The sequence below is a fragment of the Buceros rhinoceros genome, unplaced genomic scaffold, assembly GCF_000710305.1.
Source record: "Buceros rhinoceros silvestris isolate BGI_N320 unplaced genomic scaffold, ASM71030v1 scaffold933, whole genome shotgun sequence".
Classification (NCBI taxonomy): domain Eukaryota; kingdom Metazoa; phylum Chordata; class Aves; order Bucerotiformes; family Bucerotidae; genus Buceros; species Buceros rhinoceros.
Genome location: NW_010405226.1, coordinates 34,817 through 57,344, shown reverse-complemented (window position 1 = coordinate 57,344; position 22,528 = coordinate 34,817). Strand labels below are relative to the sequence as shown.

Sequence of the window (22,528 nt, the reverse complement as noted above, 5' to 3'; positions counted from 1 at the left end):
TGCTGAAGGACCAGGTGGGAATTTATAATGATTTTTTTTTTTTTTTTTTTTAACAAAGCTCCGAGTTAGTAGCTTGATGAACAGATGTAGTGTGTGCATAATAATGCTGGCAGGCAGCAGGGTTTTCCTCGTGCCATGAAAAGAATTCCATTCATCAGACAAGCCTTTTCTTTGGCAATGCTTGCCCGTTAGGGCTTGTCACAGGGACAGCATATGGGAAAAATATCACTGCTACTTTTATGTTTAGTGCCATCATTATTTCTGGCTTCCAGTTTTGTTGTCACAGGTAATCAGCTGTGGTTTAGAACTTTATTTTCTTCTGATAATCAGTTATTTCAATTGTTTTTCATTTTCTGCAGTAAAACAATTATATTGTCTTGCTCCAAGGCAGCCTATCCTTGTGGCGTGCTTTTGGTAGCCAAAATCCTGCGCTAGTTCTTTCCTGTCACCTTGAGTCCAACATAAATATTACATGGTTTTCAGATTTTACTTGTGATGTGTTCCTTACCAGACTTGTTATTCTAGAGTATTACCACTGTATGTTCTCTGTCTGGATGTTGTCACCCATTGATGTGACCAAACATAAACGACTTCCTCTAAGCTAGTAACCCTGTGCTCCCTGTTGGTCTGTCCATTAGGGACAGCTCCTTGTAGCCTTTGATTCATTTAATCCTAAAAGCAGCTTTTTACTTTTCACCAAGCAACTCTCACTCTAAAAGTATCTTTTCTTTCTGTTTTTAATAGAGAGAAATTAGGGTGATACCTTGACTGCAGATGTCCACACTGCAGCGGGTTAAGGTGAGATAAATCTCACACCTTCTGTCCAAAAAGGAACGGTTTCTGCAGTGCCTCTCAGCATCTTTTTCCTGTTATCTCCTCTGTTGTTATGTGCCATTGAGGTATTCCATAAAGCCAGCCAAACCTGTTTTTTGACTAGTATGGCTCAGACACACACAAAACCTATTCGTATGCTCTTTTTCAAGCTTCAAGTGAGTTTCTTTGATTTACTCCTAAAGTGAATTGAGCTAAATTGAGTTCCAGCTGCTTGTAGTTTTGCCTGGGTCTGCAACCAGAAGTACAGTCGTGTTGTGACTAATCCACTTGAAATTTGCACCTTCCCTTCATTTGATGTCATGCCCAGCCCTCGGTCATTCAGGAGCGGTCAGCGTTTTAACAAGTGTGGTCTCCAGCAGATCAGATGCTCGAACTGAATACTGATATTTTGTAGTTCAAGCCATAATGATTAATAATTCATTTTCTTCTCTCTGATACAGATCTGGTATTACACAAACAACATCTTCAGCGAAGCTGGGATCAGTCGTGAAACAATCCCCTATGTTACCCTAAGTACAGGTGCTGTTGAGACAGTGGCTGCAGTTTTTTCTGTAAGTATGGTTGTAAAATTCCATTAAGATGCTTGATAATTAAATTACTGATTTTTATTTCCTTATACAGGTTAAAATATAAAGCGAACAGTACATAGAGGATTAAGTGTAATGATTGATAAAACAATTGAAAATATTATTTCTGGGTTTAATCCTAAAGGAGCATAAAAAGTTGATATATCCTGAGGTGTTTTGTGTGAGTGAAGAGAAAGAAGGCAGGAACAGCAAGGCCCGAAGTATATTAAGTGATAACTCATAAATGATTTCACCTGGTAGAATGACTTTACGTGGTAGCAGCTCATTCACATTTTGGACTCTTCTTGTGTGCCTGCTGGGAAGCAGGCAGTGTTGCTGGAGAAAGCTCAGGCGCAGTACTGTTAGGTGTGTTTAGTGTAGATCACAAACTGGGCATGTTTTAATGACACATTTTCTATAGCAGCTTACAAACAGTGAGGGAAAATTCTTCAATCATTTAAAAATATGGGAGTAAATGTTTGTAAGCCAGCATGGTGGAAAAATAAGCCAGCAAGTTGTCCCATGTTGTGTTAAATTCTGCGCTCTCATTTGCCGAGGGCAAGCAGGCATCATTTCATAACACACGAGCTCCTGAGTAGGTAGACACATGAGCTACCTTTGCTACGCACTATCGTAGAGGAAGGTATTAGTAAGAAAATTATCCATGCATGTGTTTTTTCCTTTCCTATTTCACAGTGGAGGGAGTTGACTAGAAAAAAACCATACATTAAATGAGCAAACTAAATCTGAAAGTTTTAGTCAGTGAATACACAACTAATTGCTACTGGAAATTACATTTCTGTCTCAACTGCAGTAAATAAGAAGCAATGGAAGGCGTCTTTGGAATGGAAAGGTGCAAACAAGCAAATACTCTTTTATTTCTTTGTTAGAATTTTTCTTTATCTTCATATATTCTATACCAACTGTATTTGCACAATACCAGACACATCAAATGAGCATTTTTAAATGTCAGAAGAATGGTTTGGGCAAAAAAATGCTTTCCAGTGGCAGAGCAACTGCTTATGACCTGTAAAATGTTAAACTAAATCCAGCTATCCAGTATATTTTCTTACAGTTTAGGACATAATGACTCTCAAAGGTCACAAAGATCTTCTGTGAACTTCTGCAAATCTATTTTTGGATAAACTGTCTTTTTTTTTTTTTAATTGAAGGGACATTCTTTTTAATAGATGGAAATAGGGAAGTATGGAAATCCCTACTTCTTAACATTTCTTCTTTGTGATGCTGCAGAAATGCTTGTTTAAGATATATGTAAAAATAATAATGATAATTCTGATAGTGATTCAAGTGAAGAATGCACTTCGGGTTTTGTGGAAACAGTTGAAAATTATGTGGACATGGTTCCATATTAAAGCCATGCTATAAATAGTGTCTGTCATCTTTTCAGTTCTTTCTGTGCTGTCAGTTTGTGGGGCTTATTCGGAGCACACTGTTCATACATAATGAGCTGGATGTATCTGCAATGGTTCCCGGCACGTGTGGTAACTTTTTCATATTCAAGAGGAGTATTTTTTACTACTACTCTTGCTTGCTGTGCCTCTGGAAATGCTGATGTATTGATATCTCCACTCACTCCAAATTTGCTCTTTCAGTTCAAGAAAAACGCTTTGTAGCCTTAATTATATATCAGTGGTCTTCGTAAGTGTTTCATTGCTGCTGTTTAAAGGAACAACAACATGAGTTTGGTTTTTCAATTGAAGGTTTTGAGGCTTCTTGTTTCTACAAGTAACTTCCTCTAATTTTTTTCATGCCTAGAACTAAGAATCATAGAATTGTTTAGGTTGGAAAAGACCTTTAAGATCATTGAGGCCAACTATTAACCCAGGACAGCCAAGTCTACCACTAAACCATGTCCCTAAGCTCTGCACGTACGCATCTCTTAAATACCTCCAGGCATGGTGACTCAAGTACTTTCCTGGGGAGCTTGTTCCGATGCTTGACAATCCTTTCAGTGAAGAAATTTTTCCTTATGTCCAATCTAAACTTCCCCTGGTGGAACTTGAGGTCATTTCCTCTTGTGTCAAATGATCCTAAGCATGGGGGATTTTCTCCTACTCCCAACCTCTCAATTGCTCTTTTTGCTTTTTTTTTTAATCTATTTGACAACATTAAATATTAAGTCAGGTGCATATGGTTTGTGTACTACTCAGAGGGAAGAAGCAGGAGAAAGCAAGGTGAGAACTTAATTTTCCTTTTTTTTAATATATAGTGCTTGCTAGCAGAAATCAGATCTTACCAACAGTAAATTCCAGGATTTCAGTAGATAACTCATATCAGTAATAGAAATAGAGTTTTTGTTCTGATAAATGAAATAGGTATTGGACAGGTCTCCAATGGAATAATGAACTTTCTCTGATAAAGGAGAAAGTGTGTGTTAGGCGGTCGTGAGACTAAGCCTCAGCAAGAATACTTAAGTATTTATGAGCTCCATTGATGAGCCACATACGAATACTAAGGAAAACATTGAAATAGATTTATTTTATAGAGAAACAAAATAATATTTAGGAGATAAAATATCATTCAAACTATAGAAAAATTTGTAAGTCTCCCTTTAACGTGTCACCTGGGAGCAGCAGCGTAATAGTAATAATGTTGATATGATCCTTGAGGAAAGGCAAATAACATCCCATGCTTTTAGAGCTCTGTATTGCCTCAGATCACTTGATATGCCCTCTTAGTATGCTCTGCCTACAGCTCCATCCCTCTGCCTGTCGAGCAAAAGCCTCGTAAACAAGACATTGACAAAGTAAACATGTGCATCATCATTTTCCTTTCATGCGTACAATTTGGCTGCAACTCCTGCTTACACCATCACTTCCTAGTTCACTTCATGAAAATACCTGCGTTGCAATGTTGTGTAGTTGGTGCCCTGGCTCACGGTGGAGTGTTTATTAGAAGTCTGATCTTTAAATTCTGCAGTACGGCGACTTCACAAACTTAGTTATTCTTTAGTAAGATTGGTTACTGTGGCCTTTTTGTAATTTTTAGTTGAATTAGTTGTTGTCTTAGTGGACAGAAAGAACAATTTGCCAGTGCCTTTCTTTGACAAGACAACAGGCTGACTGGAGAGACAGAAGTAAACGTGTGAAAAGATTCCTCCCCGCCTTCATGAAACCAGCAGAGAATAAAAGGGACTGTTGTTCAGGTTAGGCATCCCACATCCAATTTTGCCATCTGCGGCACCACATTTGGGTTTTATATAATGTTCACAGAAGCAGGCTAGCTGTTCTATTGAGATTATTGGCTCTATTGAGAAGATTATGCCTTAAGCATTTCCCATAAGGCGGTGCATCGAGGTGTTACTAATATGCCTTCCAAAGTCTGCGCCAGAGACAAGCTGTGCGAAGCCTGGAATGAGTTAAATTATAATTCAGTAGTAGCCATAAAATAATACAGGAAATCCTTTGCATTATCACACAAAAGCCAGCTTTCTTAGGTGGCATGATGTTATTCTGCTTTGGGATGTCAGGAGAAAGGGCTCTTAAACTTGTTCTGTGTTTCTTTTCACGTTAATAGATTTTAACATACACGAAAGGAGTCCCTGCTTAGGGCATAGCACATCTTAAAACAAGGGTACTTCAGACACTTCAGTAGGTGTTCTCATCCCTAATGTATTTCCTCTGTGGTATCCAAAGGGTAATGCAAGACATCTCCATTGAAACTCTGTAGCTACAGTGCAGTCAGAACAGGGAGAAGCAAGTTCGAGTGGCAGCCAGTCATAGCAAGTAGAAAAAATGGGGCGACAAATGAAGTGACAAACCTCAACAGTTCTTAGGCAGTTTTTCTATAATCTGACTTTCAGTAGACTTTTGTTACAGTCCCATGTGACATTGTTTGTGCTGGGTCAGAATCAGCCTTCACATACCCATAATCCCAATAGGCTGTAAGTAGAGGAGAGTGCAAGATTGGGGCAAACGTGGTATTTTCCCCTTTTGGTCCCCTCACCTGGATAAGCAGTTGCCGCAGGTGCCAGAACTAGAAGTTAAAATCTTGGCCTGTAATAGCCTGGGTAGATTTTTATCTTTGAATTTGTCTAGTTACTTTTACATTTTGGTATGTTTTTAGAACCCCTGGCATCCTAAAGCGGTCACTTTCACAGTTTTTCAAACGTATTGTGTGAAAAAGTCTGTCATGTTGAGATTAGAGACTCTAAGACGCAGGAGGCATGGGCTGGTTGAAATGATAACAGTAAACTACAAAACTGTTCTGTCTTAAGAAGTGAAGCTATCAATGCTTCGCTGTCACACATAGAAATATCATGTGGGTTTCTGTGCTTCTGACCCAGTTTTGTCCTGGGTCAATTAATCATAAAAATATCCATTAATAATATGGAAGAGCTAACAAAGAGCCTTTTAGAATCAATTGTCGTTCAAACTCCTCAAAGGGAGAGACTCAAAAGTCACTGTATTGAGTGAACTGTAATCAGAAAGAATCAGCAGTAGAAAAGAGATTGACCAAGCAGCTTCCTAGACCATGGTATTTGTCGACAGCCGGAGTGCACGTGGGCACATTTTCACTGCATGGTGTATCGCAGAGCGTGACTGTGTTAATGCATCCTACCTAATCCGCAGGTGGTCAATGGGATCACGTTTAGACACAGACATTATTCCTTCTTAATCACAGTATTACATTTGAGCTTTTGGATAGACAAAGATTATGTGTGTTCAAGTAACCATGTAGGGTTAGGAAAATGTAGAGAGGAAAATTCTCCTCATAAAGGTCTACCTTACAACACGACTCCTAAGACCCAGGGTATAGTTGATTAAAGACTGCGTTTATGTAGTACAAATCCTTTTACAGGATATATTCAGAAATTGAAAGTTTTAAAGACTTATGTCGTGCTGTTTAGTATTTTTAAAAAAAAATGGTTTTGAGTAATTTTTTTCCTGATCTGTTCAAGATGATCTGCATCAGGGCATTCAAATACCATCATTAAATTATTGTGGCTGGTGCTTTATTTTCTGTCATAGATCAAGGTCTAGTCTAGCTTTTATTACATGAACCTGAACAAAAGACAAAACTTAATGCTTTTAACAAATGATTCAGCACCAAAAGGAGCTCTGCTTCAAAAATATCTACAATTTACTGAAGGCACATAATAGGAATAAGGTAATGGGGGATTTTTGTGCTGTCTGAAAGGCTGTTCCCAGGCACTGCTGAGCTGAAAGCAGCTGACTAGAGCAGATCCCTGCATGGGCTATGTCTTGATCGTGCTGGTCTGACATTGAGGCATTGAGTGTGGAGACCCTCTTTAGCGAATGGAAAATTCCACTGCCAAGTGAAGCTGATTAAGGATGCTGTACTGCAATACAGTTCACGCTGAGCTTAGAAATATAGCAGTCCATTCCACCCTTTGCTGATAGGAGTCCCTAGCCTGATACCTACGGAAGGTGTGTAGGATCTTATCCTGGCGTTAACACAGATACATGCAAACTGGTGCCAGACAGGGTAGGCTTATTATGCTCTTGTGGGCAAACTTGGTGCTGGGCCTCTAATTTCCAGTTTAGGAACATTTCTTTGATTTACAAATGTATAATTCATACAGTAAACAAATGGATATTCATAAAAATATGAATTAAAAAAACAGTTTATAATGCTCAGTCTTCTGTTCCTCTCCTTTTCCTGGATGCAAGATAGTACACGTTGTGTTATAAATAGGCCTGACAGTGATGCAAATAATGTTATCCATTTTAATACTGCTGTTTAAAATGGAAATAACACAGAGTTGTCACATCAAGTCTGAATCTAGAGAAAAAGTCTTACTCAGACCTATATCCAAAATACATGAGAAAAAAATTGTATTAGCATGTAGATCAAACTTCTTTACAGAGCTGAGACATCAAGAAAATTTAATGGAGTTTTCTTAGTATAATTTACGGCCAGGAAGTAGATAGTGAGTAGTATTCAGTGGCCTCCCATTTGAGCTGCAGAACTTGCTTACACATTCATTTTATCTAGAGGAGCTTGTCTGCTCGTTTTTTAATGCTCTCTGCTTTCATTATGTCCACCCCCGTATCTGCAGCTGACTCAAATGAAAAGATTGACATTTGCTTTTTTAACTTTATTCACAAGTGTTTACTGCCACACAAAAGTGAGTCGTGTGAAGTGTTAACTTAGTTTGCATATCAGTTGCTTTATTATCACCAAATGTTTGTGTTGAGACAAGCTTGTCTCAGTATTCTTTTACACGTTTTCAGTATTTTCAGCTGTTTTAATTACCATGACTGGGTATAGGCTTCTTCAAGTGCATGTTTTTGATCATGCGTAAAAAGAAGTATCAGCTTGCACAATTTGGCAAATAACTCAGTGGGCTATTACAGAAAACAGTTTTAAGAGTCTGGTTTTGACTGTACTTAAGCAAATACTGAATGTCTTGTTATTTCATTTACTCTCTCGTATAGTATATTTTGACTTGTTATAGGTCTTCAGTAAGTACCAGTTGCCTGTGTATAGCAGTGGAGCGTTCGGAACTATAAACCACTTGAAAACTGGTGAATCATCTTCCGTTTATGAGTCATAAGCATCTTAGGGGGTTTTACAAGTTAACAACTTTAGTTTTGTATAATCGTAACTAAAAATGAAGCTGCTGTTTGTTTATAACCTTGTACTTGCATTTTTTTAACCAGGGAGACTTGCCGTTACAGAATACTGGTTAGACCTTTCCTTTCAAGTATTTGCTGAAACTTCAGACTTTCTCTGAGCTTTTTTTTTTATCAAGAATGAGAACAAACAATTCAACAGATAAATCTGAGGCACTGGTGTGTTGTAGGTTTTCTTAAGAGATCCTCAAAAATAAATCCAATTCTAGTTAGCAATACTGTAGACCTAAAGGCTTTTGAAGTGTCTACGTGCTTAAACAATTAAAAAAACTTTTTTGGCCTTGATGAAAGACAATGCCTCCTGAGAGGCTTTTCTGTAGTGGTTCAGTTCACAGTTGAGCAACTTTGGGCTGCCAGTGGCCCGGTGATGCTTCTGCCTTGGCTCTTGACCAGCAAAACCATAGACCCGTGTCTTTCCAAACACACATGCTAGCTTTTCCAAGATCATCACTTTGTAATTTATAACCAGGTAGGGAGCGTGGATTTGATTGTTGTGGTTGGCTTTTCATTAGCCTGATTCTGTGTAGTATCCCATTTTGGCAGACTGGTGTTCCTTGTTTGAATCTGTGCTGTAAGCAGATGTGTTTTGTTCGAAGGGAACTGGTGTGATACAAGAGATAGGTCACACATTTGAATAAATTAGAGGTGTCCTTATCTTTAAAATGGAAGTACGCATTTCATTCCTCTTAATTGTGCAAGTTAATCGTGTCTAATTGAGAACGCTTCTGGGTTTGTAGTTCCTAAACTTATTAGTGTTGTCAGTGTACTTCCTAGCAACCTTGGAAATGATTCTAGGATTCCCAGCAATTCTGGCACATCATAGTGTCCCTGTGGATATTGACAAAATTCGTGGGTTGTTTTTTTTTTTTTTCCAGTGGATGAGGTTGATCCATTACATAAATCACAAGAAATGCCACCTGGAATTGTAATTGTAAATTCATTGGGGCAGAAACTGCAGGGAGTGGCCAGAAGCTGAAGCGTTCGAGTTCTTCACTGCTATTGTGTTAAATAAATAGCAATGATGAATGCTTGGGGAACCTGCCATCAGGTCAGGGAAAAGAATGACATGAATTTGCTTTATTTCTTCCCAAATTGTCTGGGATTTGCTTTGCTTTGAGCTTTACAGCTAAAAGCTATCTGTAACTTTTTTCCCATCTCCTCTAGGAGAAACATTTGTCCCTTATCCCGTTTTAACAGAAAATCCTCCAGCTGGTGTAACACAAAGTTTAATCATAACCACCAATCCCAAACTGAAAAAAAATAAGGGGAATTCTCTGGTATGTTAAACTACATATGCAGCATTTACTGCTGAACATGTAATTCCTATCAAATTACATGTGAAGCATCTATTGCTGAAGTCTATATCTTCTTACAGATAACTTTTCATCCCTCAGAGCCATGAAAAATGTCTTGTGGTTAAGCGTATATGTGGTCACATGTGCACAACATGGATTCATTAATCATAGTGGAAAATACTTGTCATCTTGTAGAGGGTTTGATGGTGCAGCAGTTGCAGTTTCAGGACATTTGGACCCCACGAGCACAATGTGAAATGTTAGTAACATCAGTCTATTTTAAACACTGCTCTGAAACAAATTCTGTTACGGAAACTGTCAAAATGATTATATTTCCTCATTTAAAGAAAAAAAGAATGCTAAAGCTCGCCCCAGAGCTGCTTTCCATGTTCTGCAGTGCCACAGTGCACATCTCCAGTGTGAAAGTCCAGCTCGGCAGGGTGCATGGTCAGCGTGTTTTGAAGCCTGTCCTAAAATCTGCTTGTGAACGTGATGCTGTAGCAGAAGCACTTGTGACACAAGACGTTTTTTCCCTGGGTGATTTTGTACTTGCCTTTAATGCGTTTCTTCTAGACACTCACAGGTGGATGGTGTGCGCCGTCCAGATTTAAGGGTGTTACTCCAGATTTCACTTTAGTGGCTTACTTTAACTTTTGCTCAAAGGATGTGTGGAAGAGGGATTTCAGTCCCCAGTAAGTAATGACATGGCAAACAGTCATGTGATTCTGACTTCACCTTATCTAAAGTGGTTCATTTCAGGCTTCATAAAATTGTTTGCTCCTTATAAGAAAGCCATCTGTAATTAGTAATTAGAGTAGATACTAATGAGAACCTTGCATCAGCCGTTATGACAAAATATAGACTAGCCTATTTTAGTGAGTCAGATTAGCAAAGACAGTTTCATGTTACAGCTTTTCAAGAAACTCTTAATTGTGTTCTTCTCTAGCAGGTAAGTCTTCAGATTTTGCGATTGCTTTTTAACAAAGTTGATTTATCTTCAAGTGTTCAATAAAAAAGTCAAAATGTGCATGAGCGCACAAGTACTGCTGTTACAATCACTTGTCTGAGCAAAGATTTCTGCTGGGTAGATTTATCTGGTCACTCTAATTACATGAATTATCTGAAATAATGATTAAACGTGTCTTCTGTGTTTGGAGTAAAAATAAAGTAAATTTTAGACTACTAAAAATTTATATGTATGCTAAAAAACTTTTAATCTTAAATTGTAAATCTTTTAAGCTTAAATTCATAGAGATGTTGAAATTAAGAAACAAGTCAAAATGCAAAAGCATGCTTCAACATTTTGACATTTAAAAATTAACATATTCTAAGAATATTGTTACAGAAATTCGGTGCAAATTGGTAAGCCATTCAATTAATGTACAACTATTAATACCCGGGGCGGGGGGGAAATCAAACTTCACATCATATTAACCATTTTTATACAGCTAATGTACAGCACTTGTTTTATTATGAAATTGTTGCACAAGAAGTTAAATGTAGTAGTAACTTTGAAATCTACCACGGTAACTGTATTAAAATTGAATTTACCGGTAGCCCATTTTTCTGTCTGTATGGTTATATTTGTTCCATGTAGGAGGAAATCCAGGCGTGAAACTTATACCAGGTACGCTTTGATGGTGTCCTGTTTTTTCGGTAGTTTTGAATAAGGATGCTATACTGACTTGTATTTTCAAAGAGGTTAAATTATGTGAACATAATTGTGAACACAATGATGAACACATTGTAGCTGATAAATAGCATAAAATCAACTCTCGTGGTTTTATTTTTGGTGTTTATATTTACTAGGAGAACTTACTAGATGGTCTGAGTTCTTCAGTGCTTTATCAGGAAGGTCAAATGCCTCGTTTTGTTTTCTAGGGCTTGGTTATTGAACGGCTCGGACGCAGGCCTCTTCTCATCGGAGGTTTTGGGTTGATGATTGTCTTCTTCGCAGTACTTACTGTCTCTCTGACTTTACAGGTAACGCTACAGTCACTACATTTTTACTCTTTTTTGCTATTTTAAACACCAGGTGCTCAATACCGGTTTGCCTTGGCATTCTTACATAAGCCAATCCTTTTAATTAGTTCAGCAGAAAGATTCGAAGGTCTGTCTTTTGCTCATTTCTCTATCTGCTGGTTTCAAAGTGCTATGATTAACCATGGCAGCTTTTGTGTTAAAAAGCCATAGGGGCTTTGTCACCTTCAGTCTCCTTAAGTCAAAGATTCTTGCATATCAAGAAATATTATGAAGACCTATATTTAAGTTAGAAGAATTTTACCTATAGCTGGGTAAATAGTTTACCCGTACTTAATATGCCATCCCTATTCTTAGGTTTAGATGGTTTTTCCCAGTAGTGAAAAATGTCCGTGTTTGCTGTTTCTTTCAAGTTAATTTTGGGTTTTTTTATTGAAAATATAAAGACTTAGCCTTTGCAGAATGTTTGCACTTATGTACTCAGATGTTATTAGCAGTCAGTTCCCCAGCTATTTCAAATGGTCAGAGGAGGATTGTTAAACCATTCTAAATACTGACCCTGAGTAATTTTCCCTTGTTTCACTTTCATTTACATAATGATGCATTTTCTTCTGTTTCTGGGGGCTTTTGAGAAGTAAAACTGATATCTGCAACGGCATGGTTTTGAGTGGTCTTCCATCGCGTTGTTTTCCTGCTGTTATTGATTCCTGTGTCTTGTCATTAATCTTTCAAATCTTGTTTCTTGGTTGAAGAGAGTCAGTAAGTCAGTTCGACTAGCAGGTGTATGCCACACCATTGCAAGGTTTTATTTGACTCACCTGTTATGTACAGCGCAATAAAGCTTTACTTCACATACCCATCATGACAGCTGTAAGACAGCTGTCCACAATAGAGATGTTACTGCAAGTTTTGTATGCTGAGTGAAAAATTATCTCCTAAGTCTTTTCATACCTAGTTTGATGCCTGAGGACTCTAGCTACTGTAAATTACTGAAGTTTGAGTGCATTTCAGTTTTACTTCCTTTCAGAAGTGTCTCAGTCTGTTAAGTATTAGAGATTAGGTACTGCTTTGAACAAAGAACCAGGGTACAAATAGGCCGATCTCAGAGGAATTTGTATCTACTCCATATTTGCACCGTCTTTCTCTCAATGCCTTTAGAGACCTCGGATCTTCTCAGATGAAAATTCCAGAATGTGCAACTTTGATACATCTACAGGTCTCTTGGTTAACGTTAATGCCTAGGGGACCAGGTTTTAGCAAGTACTTTTTTACAGTGCCACTCAAGGTGATATTTTCTGATACTACAGTTAAATGTATCTTAACCAACTTTGCAAAAATAGTAAAATTCTAATTAAAAATACATTGTAGGAAAAAACCCACTGATGAAGAGAGAAAGGAATGGGAATCCATGGGGTTTTTGCATCTGGTAGTATTATTATGAAGCATTCACATACATGATTAAGAAACAGTGTCCTGAAATTGCTCATTGTATTTAAATTTCCTATCATTTGGAGGTCTGAGTAAAGAAAAATCTGCTTAAAATAGAAAAAAATATTCCTTGTGAGGAAAATAGGTGATTCCATTTACAATTCCCTTAAAGAACCAGTTGTAGTTTGTTCTCTTTTTCCCTTGTACCTGTTGTTTGCACACGTGGCCCTCCTTGTCTGCAAAATCAGAATATGACTAAAAATCCCTGGCACGTGGCTTTCACGTGCTTTGGTAAGGTTCAGATAGAGCTGTCCTACCAAAGACAGCCTGTTGTGTCTAGACGTCAGCCCAGCCTTTAACTGGTGAATTCTGAAGCTCCGTGGGCCATCGTAGTTGCTCTTTTTTAAACACCTAAGGAGGATGGAGGTGCTGAATCTGTACGATGGAAACAAAAACTCTTTTCAAGGTTGGCTGGAACTTTAGCACAAGAAGATGAAAACTTTCAGAGTTGTAGCTTCTGTTGCGCAGGAGTTCGTCTTGTGTTTCTCAACAGGGATTCCACAGTGACCAAGAACTTTAATACAAAACATCTAATAAATTTCTACAGAAATACTGTGATTTTCTAATGTAATTCTAGACTAAATTCTTAAAGAATAGTGGAAACACTATTTATTATCTGTGTAATTTTTTAAATACTAGTGAATCGTACCATATAATTAACTGACTGTCTTTTATCTACCCAGAAAACTGTGCATTGGCTTCCTTACCTCAGCATATTTTGCATCCTTGCAATCATTGCATCGTTCTGCATTGGACCGGGTATGTCTATATTATTTCATTTTTCTTTTTACATCAAAGCACAGGTATTTTTGCACTAGCAGTTTGTTAACATTGTTTGGAGGCAACTTCACTTTTCCCTTATCTGAAGACCACAAGGGGTCTAAAACAATGAAAGGTGCTAGCAACACAAAGCGATAGCAATATTCGTATTAAAAACCCACAAGCACACAGATGCATTCCCACTTAGGTGCCGGTATAATTAAGATTTAGTGCCTAAATTGCAATCAGTAGCAAATTAAAATGGTGGTTATTAGTGTAGGATCACTATGATTTTGTAAATCTCTAAAAAGCACTCAGACTGGAAGCTGAGTGTTTTATTTATCAATGTTTGTGCTAGGAGTTCAGTGCTGGAAGGATGCAGCTGGGACACTGGTGGAGGGGAGAAACGGGTCAGTTGTGGCTGGTTCCTTTCTCCCCTTCCAAAGATAGAGAAGCTTGAGTAAGAGAGTTTACACATACTTTCTTTAGGAAGATGATGGAAAAGGTAGATGTCTTGGTGGTGGAACTGCTTCTTGTCTGGCAGATCTCTACGAATGGTATGCATTTCAGATCTGATGCCCTCAGGCAACTGTTTGTGTAGGTAGTGATGAGTTATCAGACCTTTTTTCCCAGCCTGATTTTGATTACTTGGATACAGCTTTTTAGATAGTCCAGTAATCACAGATTGCATTTTTTGTATTTCATTTTCTTTACCAAAGGATATGTTTAAGGTATAAAAAAATAATGAAATAATAAAATCAGACCTTTCTCAGAAGTGTAGAATGAAAAGACAAGAGCAACACTCAAGTCTCAGCAAGAGCAATTCTGAATGAATAGAAGAGAAAAAAATTTTACTGCGAGTAAAAAAAATTTTGCTGGAAGACATTGCTCAAAGAGGACTGGAAATTTCCATTCTTGGAGCTATTCAAAACACAGCTAGACAAGTTTCTGAGCAACTGGCCTTGGTTTGACCAGAAGCCGAACTCCAGAAGTCTCTTCCAACCTAATTTATCCTGTTATTCTAATTGCATCACATCTTTGGAAAATGCATTTTAATAGATGATGCACAATATACAAATACTTGCTTGAGTGTAGTATTTCTCTAAACAGTATTGCTCTACCCTTCAGACACTTGATAGGAATTGGATCCTACAGTTACAAATAATGAAATGTTAATAAAACTTACTTGCAGATAGATAAAGAGGAATTTAATTCACATTCAATTTTCATACAAAGTAAGATGCCAAAACAGTGCTTAAGTTTTCAAAGATTACAAACTTCTTCACAAAAAGGGGGAAAATCAGCTGCTTTTTAGGAGGTTTTTAAAATGGTTCAGCTGTAAACCTGAAAGTAAGAATTCTGTCCCCCTGAGTTCTCAGGTTTTTTCTTGCACTATTTGCTGTCTTTATTTCTTTATAAAGAGCTTGACATTAAACATTAATCAACTGTTTGTACATCTTCATCACTGAAGTGATCTAATTAATTGATTGTGGTTTATTTGGGGAAAGAAAGATTTGCTGATGTTTCATGTGACTGTAATGAAACATTGCTGTAGTTCTGTGGATCCTCTTTTGGGAAAGCTGAGGAAAAATTATGCTGCTTTAGAGGAAAATGAGGAGAAGACTGAAATGGTCCTTTTCCCCTTGTGGGAAAAGCTGGTCATTAATCTCTCTGCTAATTCCTTTGCATATGGTAGCTGACTGGAGGACGAGTCAATCAAGCTTGATGAGGGTCATTAATGCACCTAATGTTGGACTGTAAGTGGCCTATGAAGACTTATTATTCCTCACGTCCAACTCTCTTGTAAGGCAAATACTTTAAAAAATCTTGCAATCCCTTTGTCCTTCTGTAAGGACATATCTCGGGTTCGCCCAAGTCCCTAGTACTGCTGACATACGTTTCTTAGACTGAGATATTTTTTTTGCAAGTGAATTCTGTGGAATAGAACTGCTCTTGCATTTTGAGTACCTAAGGGAAGTCAAATGTCGGCTTGAAACTTCTTGAACTTCCCTTCCAGTGTTTTATGTAGCCCAAACAATTTAAGTGTGGCTACTTGCAACGTGTACCTCTCTAAGAAACGCTGTTAAAACAAATTGTAATTTTTACCATGTTCCAGACAGGTTCCACTGATTTGTTTAGAACTTGCAGGTCAATATGTTCTTACATGTTGTATTTCATCATATTAAGATTTACCCTTTATGTTTCTCTTTCACCTCACCATTCTTCAGAGTGGATTCTGGTTTTCTTCATTTAGCTTCAAGGTTTTCTTTTGTAGTTTGCACACTTTTTGGAGCGAAGTGTCCATGCATGTCCATACATGCAAGACAGTGGCTTGTGACTTACGGGACTTACTTGCTTTGTGCTGAAATTCTTTAAAAATCAATCTTCTGTGTTTTTTCACTGTGTTCATCGTTTCTAAACTTAAAGAACATTAGTACCGTACAATAGCTACATAGTTGGCCTCTCTACCTTTCCTGTGTATGTTCAAACATTTGTAATACCTAACAAGGGCAGGAATAGCTCAGTAGCATGGAGCGTTGAATTACTTTTTACAAAAATTTTGATAATTGACAGTTCAGCTGTTGAGAAGAAGTTATGAAGAATCATATTTTGATTCCTCTGTAAATCAATAGCACTATTTTAGCTGTCTTTAATGGTCCAGATTTATCTTCAGTGAAACTTCTCTCTTCTGTTTAGAAGGGTTTAGGAGACCTGAATTACTTTGCTGCCTCTCATCTGGGATCAGTTCTTTTTCAGAATATGAAAGCATCTTCCATTATTAGCCATGGATTAATGGATTAGCATAGATGAATGAGACGAGAGCTTTTCTTCTTTTCTGAACAAAGGAAATATTACCAAAAAGTGAAACATCCGCTGCTTTTTGTATCACAAGGCACAACTTCAATATTTGAGTGCAATTACTATGTCAAGTTTTGTTCACCCCTACACCACCACCAGCGCCCCACCCCAGTACAGGAAATGCATCAATAAGCTGCACCATGTCCATTGAAGAGTCGCCAAGTCAGTGACAGTAGTCCTGTGAGAAGGGGCTGGGTGAGCTCGTTCAGTCTGGAGAAGAGTCAGGTTTGTCACACCTAAGAGCAGCACCAGTACCTGTGAGGAGGATGTTGCAATGACAGAGCCAGGCTCCTGTTGGTGCTTCATGGTGGAATGCTTGAGAGACAAAAGGCATATGGTGAAACAAGAAAGATGCAGAGCGACTATAAGGAAAAGCTTTTTGCTCATAGACATTCGAGCAGGCTACTAAGAATTTTGAGTTCTAATTAACTTATACACAAAGATCAAAACTGAGTAGTTTGTACTTCTGCTCTTTTATTTTGGAACTCTGTAGTCCAGTGGTAAATCCACATTTCTGGATCTTCCTAGACAGAACAAGTACTACTCATGAACAATTATCAATTGATTTAAAATCGGCTTTGCTTTGTTCAGAAATATACTGTGACAGTTATACTAATATACCTTATGTCACAGATATGGCATATATATATAATATCTTATATGATTATGTATATAGTATCATATATAACATATATTAAAGAAATATGTTTTTTTTCTCGGTGAAGTGTGCAGTGCCGGTAGAGTATCATAGGACACAAACCTGTAATTTCTTATAATGGGGAAGATACTTCTGAAAATTAACCTTGTCTTTCATTTCCTACTAACATGAGACTTTTAGCAAGAGGAAGTAAGTAGGAAATAACGTATTTTTTAACTCATCTCCAGTGCAGTGGCTGTAAGAGAGTGTCTAGAGAAAAGCAGGGTAAACAGGTGAGATACTTTTCTAGAACCAGTAAACATTTTTTAGGGTCTTCCTGAGATGTAGTTTCTAAGATTTTCATAGTTTTCCTTGGATTTGTTAATTCTTTGTGTGAAAGTGTAGAATTTTAGCATTCTTTGGCAAAGAAAACCACGTGTCTACTACCTCACATAAACATCCTTTACTGTGCTTTGTATGATGCTCTTTAGGTCTTGCATTGGAGGAAATGGAACAACTGATTTCCTTTCTCCCTCTTCAAGTTTCTTGTGATCTTGTAGACTTTGATCGTTTCACCCCAGATTTTTCTGGACTGAATGGCTATTTCTTATCACCTTCTCAGTGATATTTTATGATACACCATTAGTAGGAGAATTTCACACTTCAGTGTCTAGTATTTTTTTGTAGCACTCTGGTAGGAATAACTTTCTCACCTTTCTGGTCAGTAAAAGGGGTTTTTTCCCTAGAAAATTAACGCATATTCTTTAAGTTTCAGGTTTTTAAATGTTTTTAGCCTTTTGTAGAATTGAGTGTCATTTGTGTGTATTTATTAAACAGGGCATTGTATTACTAGTTCTCAATATCTTATTTAATTCCTCCTGTAGTTATTTAAAGCATTTCAGTGTTCTTGACTGTAAATTCCACATGCTTTGTAATGATTCTATAGAGACAGTTCATAATCTAGGATGAGTGCAGGAAGAGAGGTCAGCCACATGTGTGCACAGACTTGCAGAAATGTTCCTTCTTCAGTTGAGCATTCCCCAGTTCTCTGGAGTCCTCTTGAAGCAAAAAAAAAAAGCAGCTTTTATTACAACAAGTGGTAACACTAGGGGAAATTCCAGAAATCTGACAGGTTGCTTTTATATCCATTGCCCGGTTATGATGACTCGAGCCATCTTTGTGCTGGAAATTTGTGTTAGTTTGATGGCACTTCAAGTTTGACATCAGTGATTTCATGAAATCTCACTTCAGCTTTCACATTTTACCCACTTCTGGTAATAGGTTGTGTATAACTGTATGAAGTTGTAGAGAAAAAGAGGGTTAGAAATTCAGGAACAAGGTGAGGATTTAAGGATGTCTGAAAATGTCAGTTAGCTACGGAAGAGTGTAAGAATGATAACTGTAAGTATCATATGAAAGACTTCTCCGTAGCTGTTCATGTTCTAAGTAATTTGAAAGATTGTTTTATATTAACACTATATGCACATTCTTTTACATATTTTCTTAGAGACCTAATGCATCATACTGTCATGCATTGTCATGTGAAAAATGCTGATTGTGTTGTCATGTGTCATGTCAGCATTTTTTTGAGATGATGACTTAGAGCTGAATGTTAGAAACTGCTCATACAGCAGATAGAACAGGAAGGCTGCAAAGGACTTCTGTAAAGGTGAAGAAAATAGATCTTTATATGAAAAGATACAGAATAGCTTCCTAGTGTCTAACAAAAAAGTTTGAGAACGTAATTTAGGTTTCTAAACACATTGGTGAAAGGGGAAATAATACTGAGAAGGGAGAATAAGCTGAAGGCAAACGTTGCTGCAGAAGATAATAACAAAGACCCAAACTTAGGTGCTAGCTAGCCATGAATAAATTTAGAATAGAAATTTGAAGAAAACTAGCCACTAGAGGAGCTGAGTTCTGTATCAGCTTCTTGATGGAGACAGCAAAAGGAGAAACTAAACAAATTAGTTTTATAAATTAAATACTGGCTGAAACAGCTGAGGATTAGATTTGAACCAGATGATCCAGTCTGATCCTGAATTCCTTTATTTTTTTATATCAAAGTCCTCTGTTCTTCATTTACCTTTAAATGAGATGCTTGATCCTCTATATAAAAGCCTTTCTTGTTTCTATTTGTCAAATGCCCACGTGTCCCTGAAGATGAGCCTGTTCTCAGGATTTTTCTAGCTGGTCATTACATAGAGCGTGGAGCCTCTGACCTAATTTACATTAATAGCTCCTGTTTTTAAATTGGTGGTGCTGCAGTGAAAAGAAAGCGAGAGTCAGGCTTCAGGACATCTGATGTTACTGCCTTATGCTGTGTAACATCTTAGAAGTAGTTATTCTGGTCCTGAATCCTGTAGGTATTTCTGTGGATGAGTAGCATTTCCCTTCAGAAGTTTTCTGACTTAAGTGGAGTTTGTGTAGGGCTGAATTTCGTGTGAATAGAATCAAGCGTAAATGGCTATGATTTTGCTTCAATTCCTACTTTTCACATAAGTTCCTAATCAGTATGCATAAGGATGACAAAATCAGATCAGTGATATGTTTGCAGTCACACTCTCATCACAAAAAAGGGAAATCAGTAAAATTCCACTAATGGAATTTGAAAAAATAGTACTTTTATGATAATGAGATCTTAATTTTTCAACTGTTGCTTTTTCTAGTGATTGAAATTTCAGACATAGCTAAGAAACACTAACAAGCCACACCATTTCAAAAATGTTTCACGTTTTGTCCCTTTTTTGCAAGTTTCGTCACGCAATTGAGTTTTATAATACTTGTCATGGTTTATGGAATGAGTGAATTCTTTCCTGGCACAGCTGAATACAGATACAATAGAAGCATGATAATGGTATATTCAGCCTGTGTTAAATTGACATTATGAAGTAAACAAAAGAAAAATCAGAGGAAGTCGTTGCTGTGCCCTGAGGCGTATCAAAGATATTTTGGTATTTAAAGTTTAAATCAGTCTGTGCTCTTACTCTGAATGCCAACCTGCAGCTGCACTGACAGCAGAGCAGTTGTGATAAAAGGGTCACTGTGAAAGTCATGGGGTTTGTTCGATCTGAAATGCCAATAGGGGTGAAAAAAAATCTTCCCTTGGATGTGAAACACCAAGGTGTGATAGCACACATGTAGAAATAAAAGTACTGAAATGAAAGCAGCATCAGTATTATTGCCGGAAATAGGCATTTACAAAAGCTTTGTGCGGTGTTGTAGCTTCTCCACTTAGAGTGGGATGTAAGAATTTCTAATGTTCGTGGCCTCCCACAGAGGCATTCTTTTAGTCCACTTTGAGAATTCGGAGCTTGCTTGAGCAGAAAAAACCCCTTCTCTTTGTACTAGAAAAGCATATGATGTTAAGAAGAAACAAATCAACCTGCATTGCTACATATATAATTAAAAAGTGGTAGATTTGGAGGTTTAGGTTAATTTTCAAAATTTCTTTTACTCTGTAAACTAGAAGCTGTTATAGCTTTCCAGCAGATAAGCATCCTTTGATAATGTCAGATAGTTCCGGGATCAGGTATGGACAGTATTTGTGCAGAAATAACCTTCAGTTTTCACAGTTATTTAAGAAACATTTGGTGATGGTTGTAAGGTTTCTGTGGGCACAATAGTAGATTTGAAACATCCTGCACTAAGAGAAGTTAAATATTCCAAATGTGAGTTACAGTTCAGTTCAGGAACTCACAATAACCTGGAGATACGTAATTATTATGCAATGCGTACCAGTCTCAGTTGAAGACGTGCTGAGGGATCTCCGGCCGCATCCCCTGCCCCACGTGCTGCAGACTGCTCTCCATCCAACATGAGGAGTGTCCCAGCTGCCAGCCATCACAGCCTGCCATGTCAATGCCATCGCTTGAATTTATGTGGGCTCAGAGGCACAACAGCAGGAGATCTGATTTACCTTTCCTTTTCTGGTTTTCTCTAGAAAGGAAAAAACCTCCTGCCTACACTTGGGGGGCAGGAGCATATTCAACTATTTTTATTAAGGACATGAAAGGATGGGAAGTTTAAGGGCTTCACATGAGATTTTTCTCATTTGGTTGCCTTCCAGTGAACAAAGTGAGTTTTGGGGTTGTTAAGAAATAAAACTAGAATTGCTTTTGATTGGGCCAGATCTTCAATGAATTTCTTTGGGGGGAAGATAACATGGATCTTGAATACATTAAATACACTGATAATTCAACATATGTTTTGAGACTAATACCCATGTTTCTGTCTTTAAAGAGCAGCTTAGAGTAAATGTGTTGCTTTTAACAGCTCTGTTACAGAAGTTATTTCAGTTCTTCATAATTAGTGGAAGTTCTAAAGAAAAATGAACTCCTAGTGTTTGAAAGGTATCTGTATCTGTTGGATAAAGAAATTGCTGGAGATGACACATGGAGTTCATAGCAGCAGGAAAAATTTATGAACTTTACCCCTTTAACAATAGATTTTACAAATTACTTTAGTTGAAGCTTTCAAAATGTGTGTGCTTTGGCACTTGAGAGCACTCCTTGCCTGAACTAGCATGTTTTCTGAATGATTGTTAACTACCTGCTGATGGCTCACAACTCCAACACTTAAGATATTTACTGCTGAAAAAATGCGCCCACTTGTTTTAGAGCTTCATGTAACCTGAAAAATTGGTTTATTCAAAAGCTGTGTTAGTGACTTAGGTATGTTATTCAGATTAATGGGGACTGGATATAGAAAGCCTAGGAAAAAAATACACTGTTTCTTCTGTGAATTAATTTAAAATATACTTACAAAAGTGCAAACTAATAAATATATAGAAGAGTAGATATAGAACTATATGTAAGACAATAAAATACTTTCTTTTCCTTGTTCCCAGGCACAATGAGCACCAAAGCTCTAAATTTATCTCACCTATTTTTGACTAAGCTCTATGCCTGGTATTTAAAACCAAGCATTTAGTAGCTTTATGTTGCAATCACAGTTTCTGTAGGGTATAGGCAGTGTTTCTTGATAGCAAACCTACTTTGTGGAAAGCTAAAGAAACAGCACTAAGAGACTTCCAAGGGAAAAAATAGGTCAGAAGGACAATCGCATGAAGGAGGATAGTCTGATGGTGTCAGTTTGGCTGAATAAGCAGTTGGTTCCTTTTAATCTGCAGATGTTATCTGTCCTACTCCGTAAACTTCACTTTTTTGGGAACACTCAGTAATGACTTTGGCGACTTCTTTCTGAATTACATCAGAAAGTAGGTTTGTATCTTTCATTGCAGCAAAACTTTTACTGTCTTTCTTTAAGCTGGGACTTCTAGTCAAATGGCACCTTCTGATTAGCTCTTCATTTACCTTTCTGTTTGCTAACAAACAGATACTGCCATTTACTAGATCTATTTTGGTTATCAGCCACAATAAGGGAAATGTTTATTGTCCTATTAGTTCTACACCTACTGCTCTCCATATGCTGTCTGACATCCTGGAGCAGCAGCCAAAAAAGTTAATTATTGGCATTTGAGTCTCTATA

At 37.5% G+C, this 22,528-nt stretch overlaps 1 protein-coding gene across 1 annotated transcript in view; it reads left to right on the top strand.

Moving 5' to 3' along the window:
- SLC2A9 (solute carrier family 2 (facilitated glucose transporter), member 9) overlaps nucleotides 1–22,528 on the top strand; it is a gene marked incomplete at its 5' end in the record, with an annotated part of 96,857 nt that overhangs the window by 45,140 nt on the left and 29,189 nt on the right. Inside the window, 3 exons of the mRNA XM_010133634.1 lie at nucleotides 1,275–1,385; nucleotides 11,197–11,298; nucleotides 13,467–13,542. Of these exons, the coding sequence (XP_010131936.1) occupies nucleotides 1,275–1,385; nucleotides 11,197–11,298; nucleotides 13,467–13,542 (289 nt within the window). The remainder of the gene's footprint in view (nucleotides 1–1,274; nucleotides 1,386–11,196; nucleotides 11,299–13,466; nucleotides 13,543–22,528) is intronic.